This window comes from Cricetulus griseus, chromosome 3, assembly GCF_003668045.3.
Source record: "Cricetulus griseus strain 17A/GY chromosome 3, alternate assembly CriGri-PICRH-1.0, whole genome shotgun sequence".
NCBI lineage: Eukaryota > Metazoa > Chordata > Mammalia > Rodentia > Cricetidae > Cricetulus > Cricetulus griseus.
Genome location: NC_048596.1, coordinates 39,679,623 through 39,697,014, shown reverse-complemented (window position 1 = coordinate 39,697,014; position 17,392 = coordinate 39,679,623). Strand labels below are relative to the sequence as shown.

The following is a 17,392-nucleotide window of genomic DNA, read 5'->3' as shown; positions in this document are numbered from 1 at the left end:
GCGTTTCAAGTTTGCATGGGTTTTATATTCAGGGATTCTTTGAGGTTGAAATAAAGCAGTTGTATTACTAGGTAGACTCACATTGGTGTTACTGTTCCTGGGGGCCCTACAATCCTTTTTACTTTCTCCCTTATGGATTTTTTTTAAAGAAAGAATCTTATATGGCCCAGGCTGGCCTTGAACTTGAGAATCTCCTGCATCTGCCTCCCAAGTGCTAGGATGACAAGCCTGTGCATGGTTCTTGTGATTTTAAACTCCAATTATTTGTCTATATTTCTAAAAATTATGAAAATGATATAGATTATGCCAAGTCCATGGAAAAATTTTGAGGGGAAATACATGGTATTTTGTTGGTGTTATTGCTGTCTGTCTTGCAAAGGGTATCATTTGCTTTATTTTTAATATTATTAAAAGTTTATTGTAGACTGGGTGGTAGTGGTGCAGAAGCAAGCAGGTCTCTGTGAGTTCAAGGCCAGCCTGGTCTATAAAGCTAGTTCCAAGACAGCTAGAGCTACACAGAGAAACCCTATCTCAAACACACACACACACACACACACACACACACACACACACACACACACACACACAAATTATTGTAAAGAACTTGCAAATTTAAAAAAAATCACATACTAAACTTAACGAAATAAGTGCAAAAGAATTGATAGTGAAAGTGTAAAATTTAACATTTAGCTTCAGAATGGCTACGGGCCATAGCTTCAGAATGGCTACATGTTTCAACTCTCTATGCAGCACCATGGCTGATGTTCTTCTCTAAGGGCTAGTTTTTCTTTTTCTAGCTTACCAGGGACACAGTCCTTTCTGTGCCCTCTATTTAATTGAGGTGCTCTTTAGTACATTCATGTCTGGTACTTGCACTGACCTAACACTTCATCTCCAAACCCCTCTGTGCTTCCAAACTCAAGGCCACGCCTACCCAGTATCTTTAACATATGAGAGTACTCGGGACTGTTGACTGTATCACCTGCTCAGGCTGTAGGACTGTTTCTGCATCACCAGCTCAGGCTATAGGACTGATCACTGCATCACCAGCTCAGGCTGTAGGACTTACTGTGAATTGCATCACCTAATCAGGCTGTAGGACTGTTGACAGATACCAGGCTGGGGTGGGCTGACATCACAGTTATTTTCTCATAATCTGGAAGTTACAAGGTCAAGGATCCTGCAGACTGCATATCTGATGAAGGCTCTCTACCTGCTTTTTTCCATGTCCACTTTGAGTATGACTGGGAGGGGACCAGGGTACAAGCTTTTTTTTCTTATAAGGAATTAATCATGTAGGATCTGGGCCTCATTCTTACAATGTCATTTAATCTTAGTTGCCTCTGTAAAGGCCCATCTCAAAGTGTAGCCCCACTGCAGCTTAAGGTTTCAAAACATGAATATGTGGGAGACAGGTATTTCCACAAGAAGTGTGGAAATCTGGAGAGAGCCCTGGGCTCCTCTGTATTCCTCACCTCACAATATTCCCATTCGTTTCCTAAATGTTTTGGGTTTTTCCATTGATGATATTTAAGAGTCATGTAGACAAGAGTTTCTAAATTGATAGCTTGCTACTCTGCAAGGAAAATTCATCCCCTCTATGTATTATAAGCATGCAGTAGGCCGTTCCCTTGAGTCTCATATACATGCTTCAAGCAACACATCGGATTTATATTCTAGTGCTAACTGCTCTTGAAATTGGGGCTCACAGCCACCTGCTACTTGATATCTTTACTTGAAATCATCTCAGTAGGAGCTCATGAATTTCCTATATCAAATTTATTTTTCACGTGACTTCACTTTTTCAGTTAACAACATAACAAACCACCTGATTGCCCAAGCCATAACCCCTAAACCTCAGCCATCCTTCCTGCTTTTGTCTTTCTCCCTACATGTAACCCCAAACGTGCGCACGCACGCACACACACACACAAACACACACACACACACACACACACACACACACACACACACACACACCTTCCTACTACCTTTAGCCAAGCTGAGGTCATCTGGGATTCATTCCCCTAGCTCTCCCCATGAGAGGCAGCTCCACTCACTAGCATTCATCTGTAGTGCCGCAGGCCTTTTGAGAGAAGCAGGAGATGGTGGGACATTTCTTCACTGAATTTCTTACTAGACAGAGAAGTCTTGATAAGGTTATGTAGCAAGTATAGAAGAGATTAGTCCTAGCTGCTCCACAGACCGCCAGAGTGAAGATAGGGAGCCCTCCGTCCTTGGGGAGGCTTTGGTTCTCTCAGTTGTTGCCTCTTTGCCATCCTTTCTGCTTCTTCCCTCTTCGAGCCTTCATCAGTTCTTGACTGACCTACTGCAAAATTTTCAACCAACTGTGGGAACTCGCTATCAGTCACTTGAAGTTTATTTGGGCTGTTGTACTGTGAGAGGCCAGACTGACCCAAGACTTTCTCGGAGGCTCTGACCAAAAGAACAAAGGGAACTTTAGTTCTGCGTCCTTGTCCAGGAATGGACTTGGCAAGGCCAGGCTGAGGCTGGAGCCAGTGCCTCACAAGCGTCAAGATGGCGGCTTCTGAGGACCCAATTCTTCCTCCTGAGCTTTGTGTCAGTCCTAGGGCAGCTGTGTCTGAGGTATCCCATGTTCTCTTTGCCAACACTATCTAATTTAGTTCTCTGGCAACCTCTCACTGCTGCCTCTGACCACTGAAAATAGTAAATATGATGCTGTACTTTTTAATAAACTTGATGGCATCAGTCATCAGTTTATGCAAGACTTCCTTGTCCCAGATACTCCTTTAGTCTTCTTTATTTATTTTATTCTTTACTTTATTTTCTTTATTTCTCCCCAGGCCTTCCATCCAATACCTCACCCAGCGGGCACTGTGTGGAGAGAGCTCTTTGCCCCAGGTCATTCTTTTTTTATCTTCACAAGATCTGCATGAGGTTCATTTTACTGTTATCCCTAATTCTGACTCAAGATCCTTATTAATATATATTGCACACACACACACACACACACACACACACGCACACACACACACACACAGTTTTTAGTGGAAGCAAGAAAAACATTATAGAGTATTAGACCTCTAAAAGTGACCACTGTGTGTCTTGGAATTTAGGAATGGGCATTGTTATCAGATGAATTAGGAATGACAGCTAGATACAAAATAGTGATGCACAAGTCGATAGCAGTGTCTACTGTATGAACCTATAAATTTCAGGATCAGGTACCATTAACCAATAATATTTAAAAAAAAGGGGGGGGAAGTTATTTTTCTGGGGAAGAAGGGACAACTAGAAACGGAGTGTGAGCAGACCTCTGAGACAGAAGACAACATGGCATGTTTGATCTGGGTGGTGACCATCCTCATCCATGCAAAGGTGACTCATATTCATTCAGCCATACCCCTAATATTTGTGTGTTTATGAACTCTTCAGTATCATATATCTTTTCATTCCCTGGATTCTGTGATTCAAATCAGTGGGAAATTTGAAGTAGATTTTAAAATTTACATAAGAAGATTGTCATTATATTTTTGAATGAAATACAAAGGAAAAGTAAGTAGAAGGTATTATTTTTGCCAAGATAACACAAGAAGCAACATGGCACATAGTTCCATGCCACAAGTAAACAATGCAGATGTGCAGAAAAGGAGTCCATCTGGATAAACCATGGGATATAATTTGTTAAGAAACACCCAGCATCCTAATAATGGGGTTACTTACATATGAGGATAGCATGGGGCTTGATGACAGTGTTCTCAAAGAGACTCTGGTGTTCTTAAATTTTTCATTTGTTTCAAGAAGAAATCTACTGATTCAGACCTGTTAAGAATAAACATTATTTTTAAAACTCAAAAATGCTTCTATAATTTGATCTAAGTTTTGGATCTAAGGATTCCCTGGTATTTTTTCAGAGACATCAAAATCAGGAATTCTCAGTGTAGCTGAGGTGGGTGGGTACATGATAAGTGTGTGTGTGTTCAAATGATAAGTCCTGGGTTCAAACCCCAGCAAGCAAACCAAAAAAAGGAAAGTGCTTTGTCCACTGAGCTGAGTACTTTGTATACTAAATGGTGAGTCCATGTAGCTGTGTGTCCAAGCTGTACAACCTATAGAAAATGTGAGGCCGCTTTACAATGAGTAGGCTGACTTAGCCAACACGGTTCCTGAGTAAGGAGAACTCACTCGGTACAGATGCGGATGCTCACATGGGCAGTTCTCTGTATTCTTGAGTGGGCATCTGTTACTGTTTCAACTGTTCAGAATCTAGACGATCAGGCTGTTGGTTGCAGTTACAGCACACCTCACTCACCAGAAACTACCTGTGATCAGTCTTTTTAAGAAGCTTAGCCAAGGAAAATTGCCACAAGAGAGGTAGGTGGATGACTACTGATATTTTAGCAATTCTGATGACTTAATGAGCATGGCTGCTAACTATCAGCGGCATTCTTCTCATGCCTGTGACCAGTTGCCATGAGCTTCAGTCTGTGATGCTGAAATGAACTTTTCCCTTTGAGCAACAGAAGGATTTTTGAAGACATTAACCTAAAAGCATCGATTACCTCACTTCATATTTGAGCTGAAGCAACTGTAGTTAAAAGGGAAGTGAAAAGAGACTGAGACATTGATTAAAACAACAACAAAAAAGATATCTAAACTCTAGAACTAGGAATGGTTTTACGGTTATTTTTATAAAAAAGGATGCTTTGAATTATTGCTCCTTCACAAAACAAATGTATGTATACTTTCTTAATGAAAAGAAAATGGAGCTAAACCAGTATCTCCCCTTTAAATGGCTACCATGTGCTCATTTGTCTTCCTCAGGAAGAGGAGAGATGGCTCAACCTGCCTGTCCTTCTCCCTTTCTTTGGCCTGCAAATCTAAGAATGAGAACTGCCATTGCTGGGGTTTTTATCTTATCCTGCCTCTTAAGTGGTAAGTTAAAAGAAGAATCAAATAGAGGACAGTTGGTTAAGAAAATGAAGAGTTACAATATGCTTGAGTGGAGTGGACTTAAACGAGGTGACTGGGGAAGTGTGCTTGTAGAAGCTGCCGGTCTCTTGCTTCCTCTAAACCTTCTCTTGGGTTAATTATCTTCTCTCTATGAGACACTGTGAGGCTCTGGATACTGAGAACAAGACCTAATCTCTGAACATTTAGTGGTCAGATTCCATCCTAAAGGTTCATGTGTATTGATTCATTTAGTCCTCCATACACGTGAGGTGTTTTTTCTCATTTTGTACAGGAAGAAACTGCATCAGTAAACAGCGCGTGGAAGAGATGTGTCAGTAGAAAACGCAGCACAGACCTTCTGGTTCCTACACTTCTCTCATTAGATGCAGGAGGCAGCTCAGGTCTGTGCCGCATTCTCTACTTATACATCATCTCTTCCATAAAGGGGAGGAGCACGTGAAAGGTGAAATAGCACAAGAAAATATCTTCAGTGACTTGGATATCTGGAAAAAGTAATTCAGTAAAGGACAACGGTGCTAGAGATTTTCATGTAAAAAAATAAATAAATAAATAAGCCAGACCCACAACAAACAGCTTATTTTTTTCCTCATATTTGTGTTCTAGATTTTTACACCCTGTGTGTGTGAGAGAGAGACAGAGAGAGAGAGAGAGAGAGAGAGAGAGAGAGAGAGAGAGAGACAGAGCGGGAGGGAGACAGACAGAGACAGAGACAGAGAGAGATAGGAAGACCATTTGTGAAGAGGACCAATTAGGAGGGGTGGGGAGAGGGGAGGGGAGGGGAAGAGGGAGGAAATGCAGAGGTGACTATGAACAGGGTACATGGATATACATAGATGAAAATGTCATAGTGAAACCTATATCTTTGTGTGCTAATTAAGTATTAATAACAGAAATCTCATTTTAAATAATTCAGAGGACTGCATTACTTTTTCTGCTCACAAAGGGAGATGTGAATAAAAGCTGGCGTGAATCAAAGGAAGTGTTCTTGGTGGTCACAGAGCCCCTGCCTCAGTCCTCCTATGCTTTAAAAGAAGGTCTGAGTAAGCAGCTGGAGCTCTAAGAGCTGCCTGGAAGACTGGCTCAGGATAAACCCGAGAGGAAAACTCCATCATGGAGTCGCTGAAAAACAGTTGGCCCAATAATCCAGCCAGATCTTTAGCAGGAGGAGGGGAGGAGAGGCCTGGGATACATGAAAGGCTGGCAGCTATGGGGAGGCAGAATTACTGCCAAGAACAAGGGCTCAGGTAGCATCTCTTCCACTTATGAAAGCTATTAAGACTTGTTTTGGGGAGATATTGGCAAATACAATCCCTGGCTGAAACATACTTTTTTAAATAATTGGGCTAATGCATGTAAATTACTTAGCAGATTCCTAGGCATAAAATCCATTTTTTGCTACTGTTTATTTTTGAGACTGTATTTTAATTACAACATTTTTCATTTCCCTTTTTTCCCTCCAAACCCTCCTATATACCCATCCCCATTTCTTCCTGAAATTCATGGCTTCAGTCATTATTGCATGCATATCCACACAAAAATATATTTGTTAATTGATCTGACTAAAGGGTCTATTCCCCAGACTGTCTTCTATTGAAAGTCACCTTGGTTGTAGCAAAGGAAGATTTGAAAAAAAAAAAAATACATTGTACCATATGTCTAGTAAGTTCTTATATGAGTTATTAGTAAATAAAAGTAACATGACAGTGGTAATTATGTATTGAAAGGGGAAATGCCAGGTATGGTGGTGCACACCTAAAAATCCCAGCACTCAAGGGGCAGAGGCAACAAGGTTTCTGTGAGTTCAAGGCCACCCTGATCTACAGAGAACACATTCCAGACCAGCCAAAGCTACAGGCTACATAGTAAGACCCTAGCCAAAAAAAAAAAAAAAAAAAAAAAAAAAAAAAAAAAAAGGAAGGAAGGAGGGAGGGAGGGAGGGAGGGAGGGAGGGAAGGAAAAAAGGAAGGAGGGAAGGAAGGGAGGGAGAAGTATGAACACTAGGCCAAACTTTGGCCCAGTTACCAAAGTCTTTGAACCATCTAGGTTACTCATTTTTTTGTTTGTTTGTTTTTGGTTTTTTTGTTTGTTTGTTTTTCGAGACAGGGTTTCTCTGTGTAGCTTTGGAGCCTATCGTGGCACTTGCTCTGGAGACCAGGCTGGCCTTGAACTCACAGAGATCCACCTGCCTCTGCCTCTACCTCCCCAGTGCTGGGATTAAACGCCTGCACCACCAATGCCCGGCCTGGGTTACTCTTAACAGTAACAAGCTTTCTCTCATTGGCCAGGGTCCCTGTAGAAACTGAGCTGAGAGACCTTATTCTCCAGCACCAGTCCAGACATCTGTGTCCCCGCTCTATCCAAGCTAGCACTGCACATCTGAAAGGCAGATTCATGGACTCATCTTCCCATGCATTCTAATTCAAGTCTTCCGGGCACACAGAAATCTATTTCAGTCACTCATCTATATCTGATGCACTCATAAACTGGGAACTAATATTCTAGACACTGCCTAAATCCAAAAATCTGTGAGCTAGTTGTACATAATCAAATAAGCAACATTATTGAACAAATGAATTTGAGTACGAAGGATAACCAATAAGTAAGTGTTAATGAATGAATATTCAGGTCTATAGTATACTGCCCTAGGCTTGGAAATGAAGACCTAGCTGTGGGTTTGTGCCTGGTGAAATTGATGTTTTAATTAGGCACCCAGAAAGTGTCCTCGTTTTTGATTCCTGTCAATTCAGGGTGCTTCTGATCCATTAATGTAGCAATGCTTTGAAATTTCCCTCATTAAATTCTCAAAATGAAATAATCTTAATTTATGTGGATTTTTATAATAAATTTTTTAAGCATTGCTTACTGTTTATAGCTGAAAATCACTGATATTCTTGAATCCCTCTCTCCTTCTTGCTCTCCCTTGGCTCTGCTCACTCTCTCTGGTCTCCATCACAATTGCCTCTTTCTTTGCTGTACTTGGAGGTGTCGGAGGTGTGATTTGCAGGTCATGCAATCTCTCCATCCCATTCCATGGATGTCTGTTAGACCTTGGAACCTGCAGAACAAAGCCTGGTCAGTTTTGTATAAGAGAGACCTTCACTAAAGGTAAGTCTTGATGCTTAGAAGTGCAGAGATAATCCTTTTTATCATTTGCTAACACCTGCCACATGCCCAGTGTTATAATGAGGGCTTGACCAGGACCACATTACTCCAGTCATACAACCATATGACCTGGATGGATCCCATCACTAATCCCCCTATCCAAAACATCTCACTTTTCTTCTTATTTTTCGATTGCTGGAAATTGAAACCAAGGCTATACACATGACAAGTGCTCGACGTCTAAGCTATGTCCATAGCTCTTTATCCCCATTTTGAAGATGTATCTATACATTATTCATACATATATATGTGTGTGCATGTATAGGTTTATATACATTACATGCTTACAGGAGCTTCTGAAAGCCAGAAGAGGGCATTGAATCCTCTAGAACTGAAGTTACAGGCTGTGGGCTACTATGTGAACACTAGGGATGCAACCTGGGTCTTCTGCAAGACCTCTGGGTCATCTCTCTACTGTCTCCATTCTCCATTTTTTTAAATGAAAAATTGGAGGCACATAAAGATTAAATAATTTTTAAAGCTATTGATAAATGAGTGTGGTAGCCAAAATTCAAATACAAGCACTTTGACCCCCAAAATATTAATAAAGCTACATGTAGCCTCATTTACAACATTCACATCTCAGAAAATAATTAGTAGATTATTTGCAGAGTTTCCTAAATGCAGACTCCTGGAACTGCCCAGATTTCATGTTCAACACAAAAACCAATTGCTGACAAAATTAGAAGTAAAGGCTGGTGAACACATTTCAAGTTTGAAAGAGAGGAGACACCTTAGCATTCAAAACCCAAAAGTCATAAAGAACACAATTGATTTGAATGTGTCCATATTATAATCTGTAAAATAAATGATAATGTTAAATAATAAGTCAATGTAAAAGACAAAGAACTAAGATAATAAAAAGAAATAAATTATAGAAAAACATACTATTACCTATCCAGGAAAATAATTTCAAAATTTTTCTTTTTAAAAGATGAGCTAGGGAGTGGGTAGACTGTTCAGTCAAGTGCATGGAGAGACAAATTCAGATCCCAGGAAACCAAGTAAAAAAGATAGACTTGGTAGTGTGTGCATGTATTCCACTGGGGCCAAAGCCAAGCAGACAAATTGGCCAGCCTGGCTGAATCAACGAACATCAAGCCCAGAAAGAGACCCAGCATCCCAAACTAAGACAGTAATGGAGGAAAGATACCTGCTAATAACCTCTGACCTTTACACTGCATGTACATGCACAGACACAAACACACACACCAGCAAGAACACATACCATACACTAACAGATACACAAAACCAACTATCAGGAAAAAATAAAACATGAAGGCAATCCTTGGCACAGTGAATAGCAATATGAAAACAAACCAAAAAGCAATTTAACCTTGCTAGTAAAAATTAAGGCAATGTGAGGTATAGAAAAAAAATATGACATGTTTAGTCCATAAGATCAATAACAAATATGTCTTACTATATGAAGGATAATTGCACACACACACTAAATAAATAGAGGCAAAATACTCTTTTAATAAATGGCCTCAATGCTCACATATAGGAAGCAGTTGGACTATGTTGTATCCAAACCTTGCAATGCTGTCTGCTATGTAGCATGTACTAGATCTACTTGTTAATACAGGTAAATATCTTAACTATTGTCAAGTGGGATGAAGTCAATTACAAATTAATACACATAGTGGTCTACATAGAAACAGAAATCAGCAAAGCCAAACGTCGTGGAATTGGGAGGAAAGAACAAAAATCAGAGGGCATCAAAGTTATGCAAGAGAGAGGAAGAGCCACAATTCCCACCTCAACGGGATTGGTATTAAGAAGCAACAGGGCTCTGTCAATCTTCATAGCCTACCTGCCCTGTAACTTTGAACTTTGCTATTCAAAGTCTTTCTTACACTGATGGAGAAACATCCCAAAGCCCCTCAGAGCCAAGGACATTGGTTCTCTGACACCGCTCTTCCACTCTTGATTGTGGGCATTCATACTTAATCCTCATAAGAATTAAGGGATTCTGTGCATAGATTAGAGCCTGAAAGCTTGCCTGGAAAACTGCTAACAACTGCCTGTGATGGATCAATGACCTGGAATGGCTCTGCTATGTGAGAAGAGTTCAGTATCTTGGAAATTTTGCCATTTCTCACTGATAGGGGTTAAACAGAATTGAAGTTACATTTTAATGTGGCTTTACCAGTAGCTTTTCAGCATTGCCAACAGGGGCAGTTGTGGAAGATTAATGCTTTGGTGGTATGGATCTCCAATGTCCCCCAAAGGCTCGTGTCTTTTAGGCCTGGTCTCCAGCCTTTAGCACGTTAGGAGGCAGGGCCTAGAGGAAGGAAGTTACACCCCAGGGCACATGCTATTGAAGGGAATAGTAAGTTCCCCACCTTCTCTTTCTGTTTCCTGGACACCATGAGGTGTATGGCTTCCTTAGCCATGCTCTCCCACTATGGTTATATTTCTGACCATAGGCCAAAAAAGCAACATGGCCAAGAAACCACGGACTGAGCCAAAACAAACCATTGTGGTTTTTGTTTGTTTGTTTGTTTGTTTGGGGGGGTTTTTTTGGTGTTTTGTTTTGTTTTCCAACTCACCTCAGGTGTTTTGTCACAGGTCAGGATGATGAGCAACACAGGAGTGACTTTCATTATGGCGCTTACAGCAACATCCCTAGTCTTTTGTTCCTAAATGCCCAGAAAGATGTCCCCTGATGCCCTACCCAACTGTGATAGCAGAAGTCTCTGAGTGGCAGCTTACATCCTGGGGTTGGGGAAGCAAAAGCATCTCTGGCTGAGGAAGCACTTTTTGTGTTTGTTGCTCTAGGGTGCTCGTCAGTCCTCCCAGCATATCTGAAGCTGGGGGCACTGCTGGAGCTTGTTTTTCACTTTGTCCATTTACACAGGTTCTACAGTGATTGAACCCATGGGGTAAAGGCCAGGAATGGTGGCACACACTGGCAACCCCAGAACCCAAAAGGTTGAAACAGGAGGCTTGAGAACTGAAGGGCAGCCTACATTACATAGCGAGGCCTTGTTTCAAAGCAAAACAAATAAACAGAAAACTAGTGGAGTTGCATAGAAGACTCCATCTCTAGGAAGCACTTACTGGAATACCATTGTGCAGATTCGGCCTTTTGGTTAAGTTACAAACCTGAGTGATGCAGGGTTAGTTCTGAGCAAGCTCCCCCACAGCTAACGCAGCCAAAATGTCTCGTAGAAAGCTGTGGTTGTTTTGCAATTCTGAAGCATGTGTACCACAAAGTCCTCAGCTCAGATAGTTTACCTGGGAGTTCTAAGGGGATAGGGAGCCACTCCTCACAGGAGGAAGTCTAGATTCCTATCTCTGGAGATTTCACTTGGGCTTTTATTTCCACCTGGAGGGTGGCACCATCTTACACACCCACCCATCTCAGCATCTTTTCTTTCTCCAGGCGGAATCCAGTGGTTTTCAGTTAAAGGCTGCACGGAGGACAAATCAGAGTGCTTCAAGAGAATCATGAAGAATTACGAAATCCGCTCTAGTCACTGCTGCCACCGGCCCCTGTGCAACTTCTGAGGAAGCAAGTGGCCCATATCCTTGTCACTAGACTAGCCAGGCAGATCTGAAGCCTGGCCTGGCCTTCACATGATGGCAGCTTCTGTCATGTAGGTGCTCAGGGCCTTTTCATAAGTTGACTTTGGCATTCACTATATCCATATCCCCCTCCACCCCCATCCCACAGTCTCCAATGTACCTTACAAGAGCTCTGTGTTACACGAGCTTTGTTTCTGTTGCTATGATAAAATATTCTGATAAGGAGTATCTCGGGGAGGAAGGGGTTTACTCGGCTTATACTTCCAAGTCACCGTCCATCACTGAGGAAAATCCAGGCGGGAACTCAAGGCCAGAACCTGGAGGCAGGAATTGAAGCAGAGGCCACAGAGGAACAATGCTTACTGGTTTGTTCCTCATAGCTGGCTCCTTTTGTGTGTGTATATATATATATCCCAGATGCCCCCAGGGACAGCACCACTAATCTTCAATCGAGAAAATGCCCCCACACATCTGCCCTCATCCAATGGAGACATTACCTGCGGCTCCCTCTTGCCAAGTGACTCCAGCTTGGGTCACATTGACCCCAGCTCCCCAAAATAATCCTTTCAGCATCATATCTCCCCTGCTCCTGCTTCTTTCCCCACTTGGGGTGTTAGCAAGGCAACAGAGAAGCAAAATGACCACGGTTCTCCAAGCCAAACCAGACACATAATCTCTAATTAGTTTGACTCCCTAAACATTTCCACACTAAAAGGTATACTGACAAGTAAATTACATCACCCGACCCAAAGCAATGCATACCCTGATGTGGTTTATGGGAGGAACTAGCAGATCCCATTTAAAAAAAAAAAAAAATGTTAAGCCACAAATCAGCAAACCAGGCCTTCGGGAGTGGGGAACCCCAACAGCAAAGGCCTGAGGCAGGCAGGGAGACCACCACCTTCTATGTCAGGACTGGCCCAGATGCTGGGTTTCCATAGATAACCCAGGCCCAAGTGTTTGTCTACTGTGGGTCAATGAAACAATCCCAGACGAGTGGGGCTGGGTGGTCACCCTCAGGGAAACCAAGGGACTTGTTTGACATTGGGTCTCTGTTCTGCCCATTCTGTGCCCTCCTTCTGCACCCTGAGCACACTCTTACTTTACAACCCACCTTGGATTTCTCTGCACTTTTAGGGGTTTGAAAAATAACAAAATCTTCTGGGCCTTTTCTAAGGACTTAGGATATCTAGTGTCCTGCAATCTATGCTTCTCTAAAAACTTTGAAGAAAAAAAGTTTTTAAATGCAATCCTAGGCAGGAATGATGGTAAATGCTTGTTCCTCCCAACACACAGGAAGCAGGGGCTGGGCAATCAGAAATCAGGCCATGCATCACAACCTTGTCTCAAAACAAAACAAAAATTAAACTAAAGCCTAGGACAGATTTTCCCCCACACTTCAGCTCTATTCCTTAGATCATGTTTCTGAGTCTAAGACAACAATGTCTTCATCTTTAATCACCCCATTCTGTCATTTTTAAAAACTCATCAGTAAACAGCTGTTGCCACAGATCAGCAAACTACAGAAACCTTTTTTTTTTTCCCCTTGTGCTTTTTGAAAATGTCCCATCATCAACCCAATGTCATGGTGGCAAATGCCAAACTTATACAGCCAGTGGCCCCTGACAGAGGCTTCCACAACACAGTCACAGTCCCTGGAATGCTGCAAGAAAAGAATTAGTAAATGAGTGCTCATCTGCTTGGCTGGCCATGTGAGCTTCTCCTCCACACAGAACTACTCCATGCAGAGGCCTCTCTGTCTTCTCTCCACACTGGCCCCTCAGAACCTCATTCTCTTCACACATAAAATGAAAAGATGACTCAATCTCTTAAGATACCCTCATGTCCAAAGAGTCCTGACACTCTATCTCTTTGTTTCCTTAGATACAAACACGACAGTGTGCTGACCACAATCCCTAGGGTAGACCCAGGTCTGACAATGTTCATCCAACTCTGCATAATCCAGGAACCTGGGCAGAGAAAGGCAAGCCCTGAGAAAAGCAAATGCCATTGATGTAGTTGACTGGTGCAACAATACCACCCCCAAAGTCACCATGGCAACAAAAATAAGCCATACAACACTGGTGTGTAAAGCAGAATGCAATCCCTTAAAGATGTCAATGTTCTAGTCCCTATGTGTTTCCTTGACAAAATGGGCTTTGTGCCAATGTGTTTAAACCAGGGACTGTAGGATCAGTTACTCAGTGGAATCACAAAAGTCTAAGAGGAGGGTCAGAGTGAGGGGACGTGTGATGAGGAATGCTTAGGTCACAGGGTGGTGGATGCTTCATTGCTGGTTTGAAGGGCGAAGGAAGGTCACAAGCCAAGGAATGAATTTTGGCAGCCTGTACAAGCTGAGAAAAGGACACATCTTCTCCACTAAGCTTCCATCAGAACGCAGCTTGAAGGACACAGGACATAGTCTTAAGTTTCCTCCCTCTGGGTCTGTGAGAGAGTAAATTTATTTGTGTGTGTGTGTGTGTGTGTGTGTGTGTGTGAGAGCCTTAGCATGTGTCTACAAGTCAGTTGTCAACATTGAAGTGGGTTCTCACTAGCTGATTGTTTCTGTCACCCTCTACTCCGGGACAGCTGGGCTGCAAGCTCGGCCTCCCATCTGAATTTGGGGGGCCCTGGGATTAGAGCGGTATGCCATGCGTCCAGTCTTGCACTTGGGTTCTGAGGACTGGCCTCAAGGTTGCCAGGCTTGTGTGTCAACAAGCCCTTTTCTCTGTAAGACATCTCCCCAGCCATGCCTTTTATTTTTAGTATGGCCATTCATTACAACCACGGGAAAAATAAGAACCCTTGAACATACGTACGGAGCATGATCTAGCATTTCCTCTCCCAAGGGAGACAGACCCGATGCTTAGGTGACAACATGGGGGTCTGATGCCTGGAGTAGCAGTGCATTGTTGTATCTTCCATCTTTCCATGTAGCTTCTCAGTCACAATTTCTCCAGAAACACACAGATGGACTGCAGACATGCAGTCACACCTTTTTAGCTGACACCTCCCACTCAAGTGTTCATCCATTCAGGAATTCTTCAGTTAATAAGCTGACTCACACTTAAAGGGAAAGCCATACCAAATTCGCCTGAATGTCACCTGTGAAACACCAGCCTGGGGGCTAATGGTGCAAAGATCTCCCTAGAGCCTCTGAACATCAGGTTGGGCTCCTTGTCTAATACTGTAACATGAAAAATAAATGACCCAGAGACTGATACTGGGGCTCAAACTTCAAGCTGAAGATCAGAAAAGCAAAGCAGCTGGCCACCAGCTTCTTACCTCTACCTCAGGCTGAATGGGCCGATCCTGCCTCCATGAGCTCTCAGCCTCAGACTGTAAACTCTCCTCTCTGAGACTTTGCTTCTGTCTTATATACTTTCATAATGATATTAAAGATGTGAGGTATAATTCTCTTTTAGAGTGATTCACTCTTGTGCATATCTGGGTGGCCTTGAACTCACAAAGACCCATCTATCTCTTAATACCAAATTTTAGGATTAAAGGTGTGTACCACCACCTCCTAGCTTCTGGCAGCTGGGATTAAAGGTGTGTGCCTGGCTTCTATGGCTTGTGGCTGACTTGGCTTTCTGAATCCTCAGACAAGCCTTAATAAAACATAAATAATATATCACTACATAATGCACCCCCTCTGATACTGAAATAGAAATCTCAGTGGCTAAAACTTCTCATTTCTTTAAAAGGAAAGTCTTGGGGCTGGGGATTAGACCCAGGGGGTGATGCTTGCCACCAAGCATGAGGAGCTGAGTTCAGATCCTCAGCATCCATGTAAACAGTTCGAAGCAATGGCACACACCTGTGGCCCTAGAATGTGGGAGGTAGAGAGAGACGGACCCCTGGGCCTCACTGGCTAGCCAATCCAGCTAAATCTGTATGCTAGATCAGTGAGAGAACCTACCTCAAAAAAATAAGGTAGAGACCCATTAAGGATGTCTTAAGACCCATTAAGGAGACCCATTAAGCATTTTACTCATAGCTTCCTGCTCAAGCACCTTTCATCTTCACATGCCCACACCTAGAGTTAATAGCTCTGCCACCATGAGTGCTATATATGGGGGCTGGAGAGTGGCTCAGCAGTTAAGAGTGCATCCCACCTTTGCAGAAAAGAGTTCAGTTCCCAGTGCCCACACAGCAGAGCTCACAAACACTGTTAAGTACTGTTCCAAGGACTGAATGCCCTCTTCTAGCCTCTACAGGCACCTGCACTCATGTGCAAATACCCTCCACACACACACACACACACACACACACACACACACACACAAGACAAATTTTTTTGCTAAAATTCTTTCCGAAGAGAGATGTAAACAACGTCCATCCCTCTTTCTAAGGCCCCAGTGACAAACTGGGGTGCAACTTTACCAAAGTTCACCCAGAAACCCAGATTGCTAGGCTTCCTTGCAGAGCAATGGGGGGGGGCGGCGGTTATGGGGAGGCACACAGATGACCATAAGGCAGCCACACTGGAAGGTCTGCACCCAGCAGGAATGATGGCTTCCGTCCATGGCTGGGTAACAAACTCGTTCCCTCAATACCTGCAACATAAATCCTTTGGCCCCTCTTGCAGGACCACGAGCAGTTAGGGAAGAATTACGTAGGACTGGTTGAGAGGAGTGGCTGGATACTCGGGTTAGGGTCCCATGACCGTCTCCTCCCGGTGTCTACAAAGGAAGGTCAACAGTCAAGAGTTCCTGCAGAACTCCTGAGGACCGTGGGAGTTTGGCTCGGAGGATAGCCCTTCCTGTACTACAAAAGGACTATCTATACTAGAATCCAAAACTAGCAACTCCGGTATCATTTTCTAATTATGCATCTGCCTGAACAATTGGTCCTCCCTGCTGAGAACCGCTGTCAACCAATCTTGTGCCTCTGTTCTCAGGCCTGTGATTTCAAACCTTATCTGTAAACAGGCCTTGTGCTCATGCTTTGACTCCTTGCTGCCTGAGCTGGTTGGCTCTGCCATCTGGCGGCCAATAGTGGTAAATGCATGCCCCATCAATCTAGGGGTACTCGATTAGATTTCCTTGTAGATCCCAAAGTTGTGCATACCGAGTTGTTTTTGTGGCATGATTCGTGTGAACATGAACCAGAGTCTGTAATAGCGACCATGGAAAAGCTTTTAAGTCCGACAAAAGAGGCAAAATTTAAACTTAATGATGCGGTGGAGGGAGAAAGCTTCTTGGGGCCCTAGTAAATTCACTTGGCAGAGTAGATTGTGTAGCCCTGAAGTTCATAAAACAGCTCTCACTGTTGCAGACCACAGCTGTATTCTGTCCTAAACACACAACTGGCCAGCTGGGGCAAGGAACCTAACTGGTCTTCTTGTCATCGTTGTAACATACAGTCTATGTTGTTGTTCTGAAAAATTAAAATATTTTATGAAGCACATTCATCCATCCTAATCTCCAAAGTAGTGCATGCCAATAGGCCCAGCACATGCAAGGCACAGGCAGAAGGATTGTGAGTTCCAGGACGGCCTGAGTTACACAGTAAGTCTGAGAATATCCTAGATTACATGTCTCAAACAATCAGAAAGAAAAGAAAAACACCCATCCTAGTGTCTCATAGGCCACAAGTGCTCAGGTATTGGTAGCTTCATTTGACACTATAGAATCAATGACTAGATGCCACACCATGTATCTAAGGTAATAATGTAGCAGGCCTAGAGATACATAAGGACCTGTGGGGCAGTTGGGTTCTATGACTTTTTATTCAT

General features: G+C 42.9%; 1 protein-coding gene across 1 annotated transcript; it reads left to right on the top strand.

Annotated features, from left to right (window-relative positions):
* The first annotated feature begins 2,538 nt into the window (after positions 1-2,538).
* On the top strand, positions 2,539-11,634 carry CUNH9orf57 (chromosome unknown C9orf57 homolog). The gene is made up of 4 exons (XM_035441571.1): positions 2,539-2,607; positions 5,228-5,336; positions 7,939-8,061; positions 11,510-11,634. Exons 1-4 carry the CDS (start codon positions 2,539-2,541, stop codon positions 11,632-11,634), a joined length of 426 nt encoding a protein of 141 aa, XP_035297462.1.
* Positions 11,635-17,392: the final 5,758 nt, after the last annotated feature.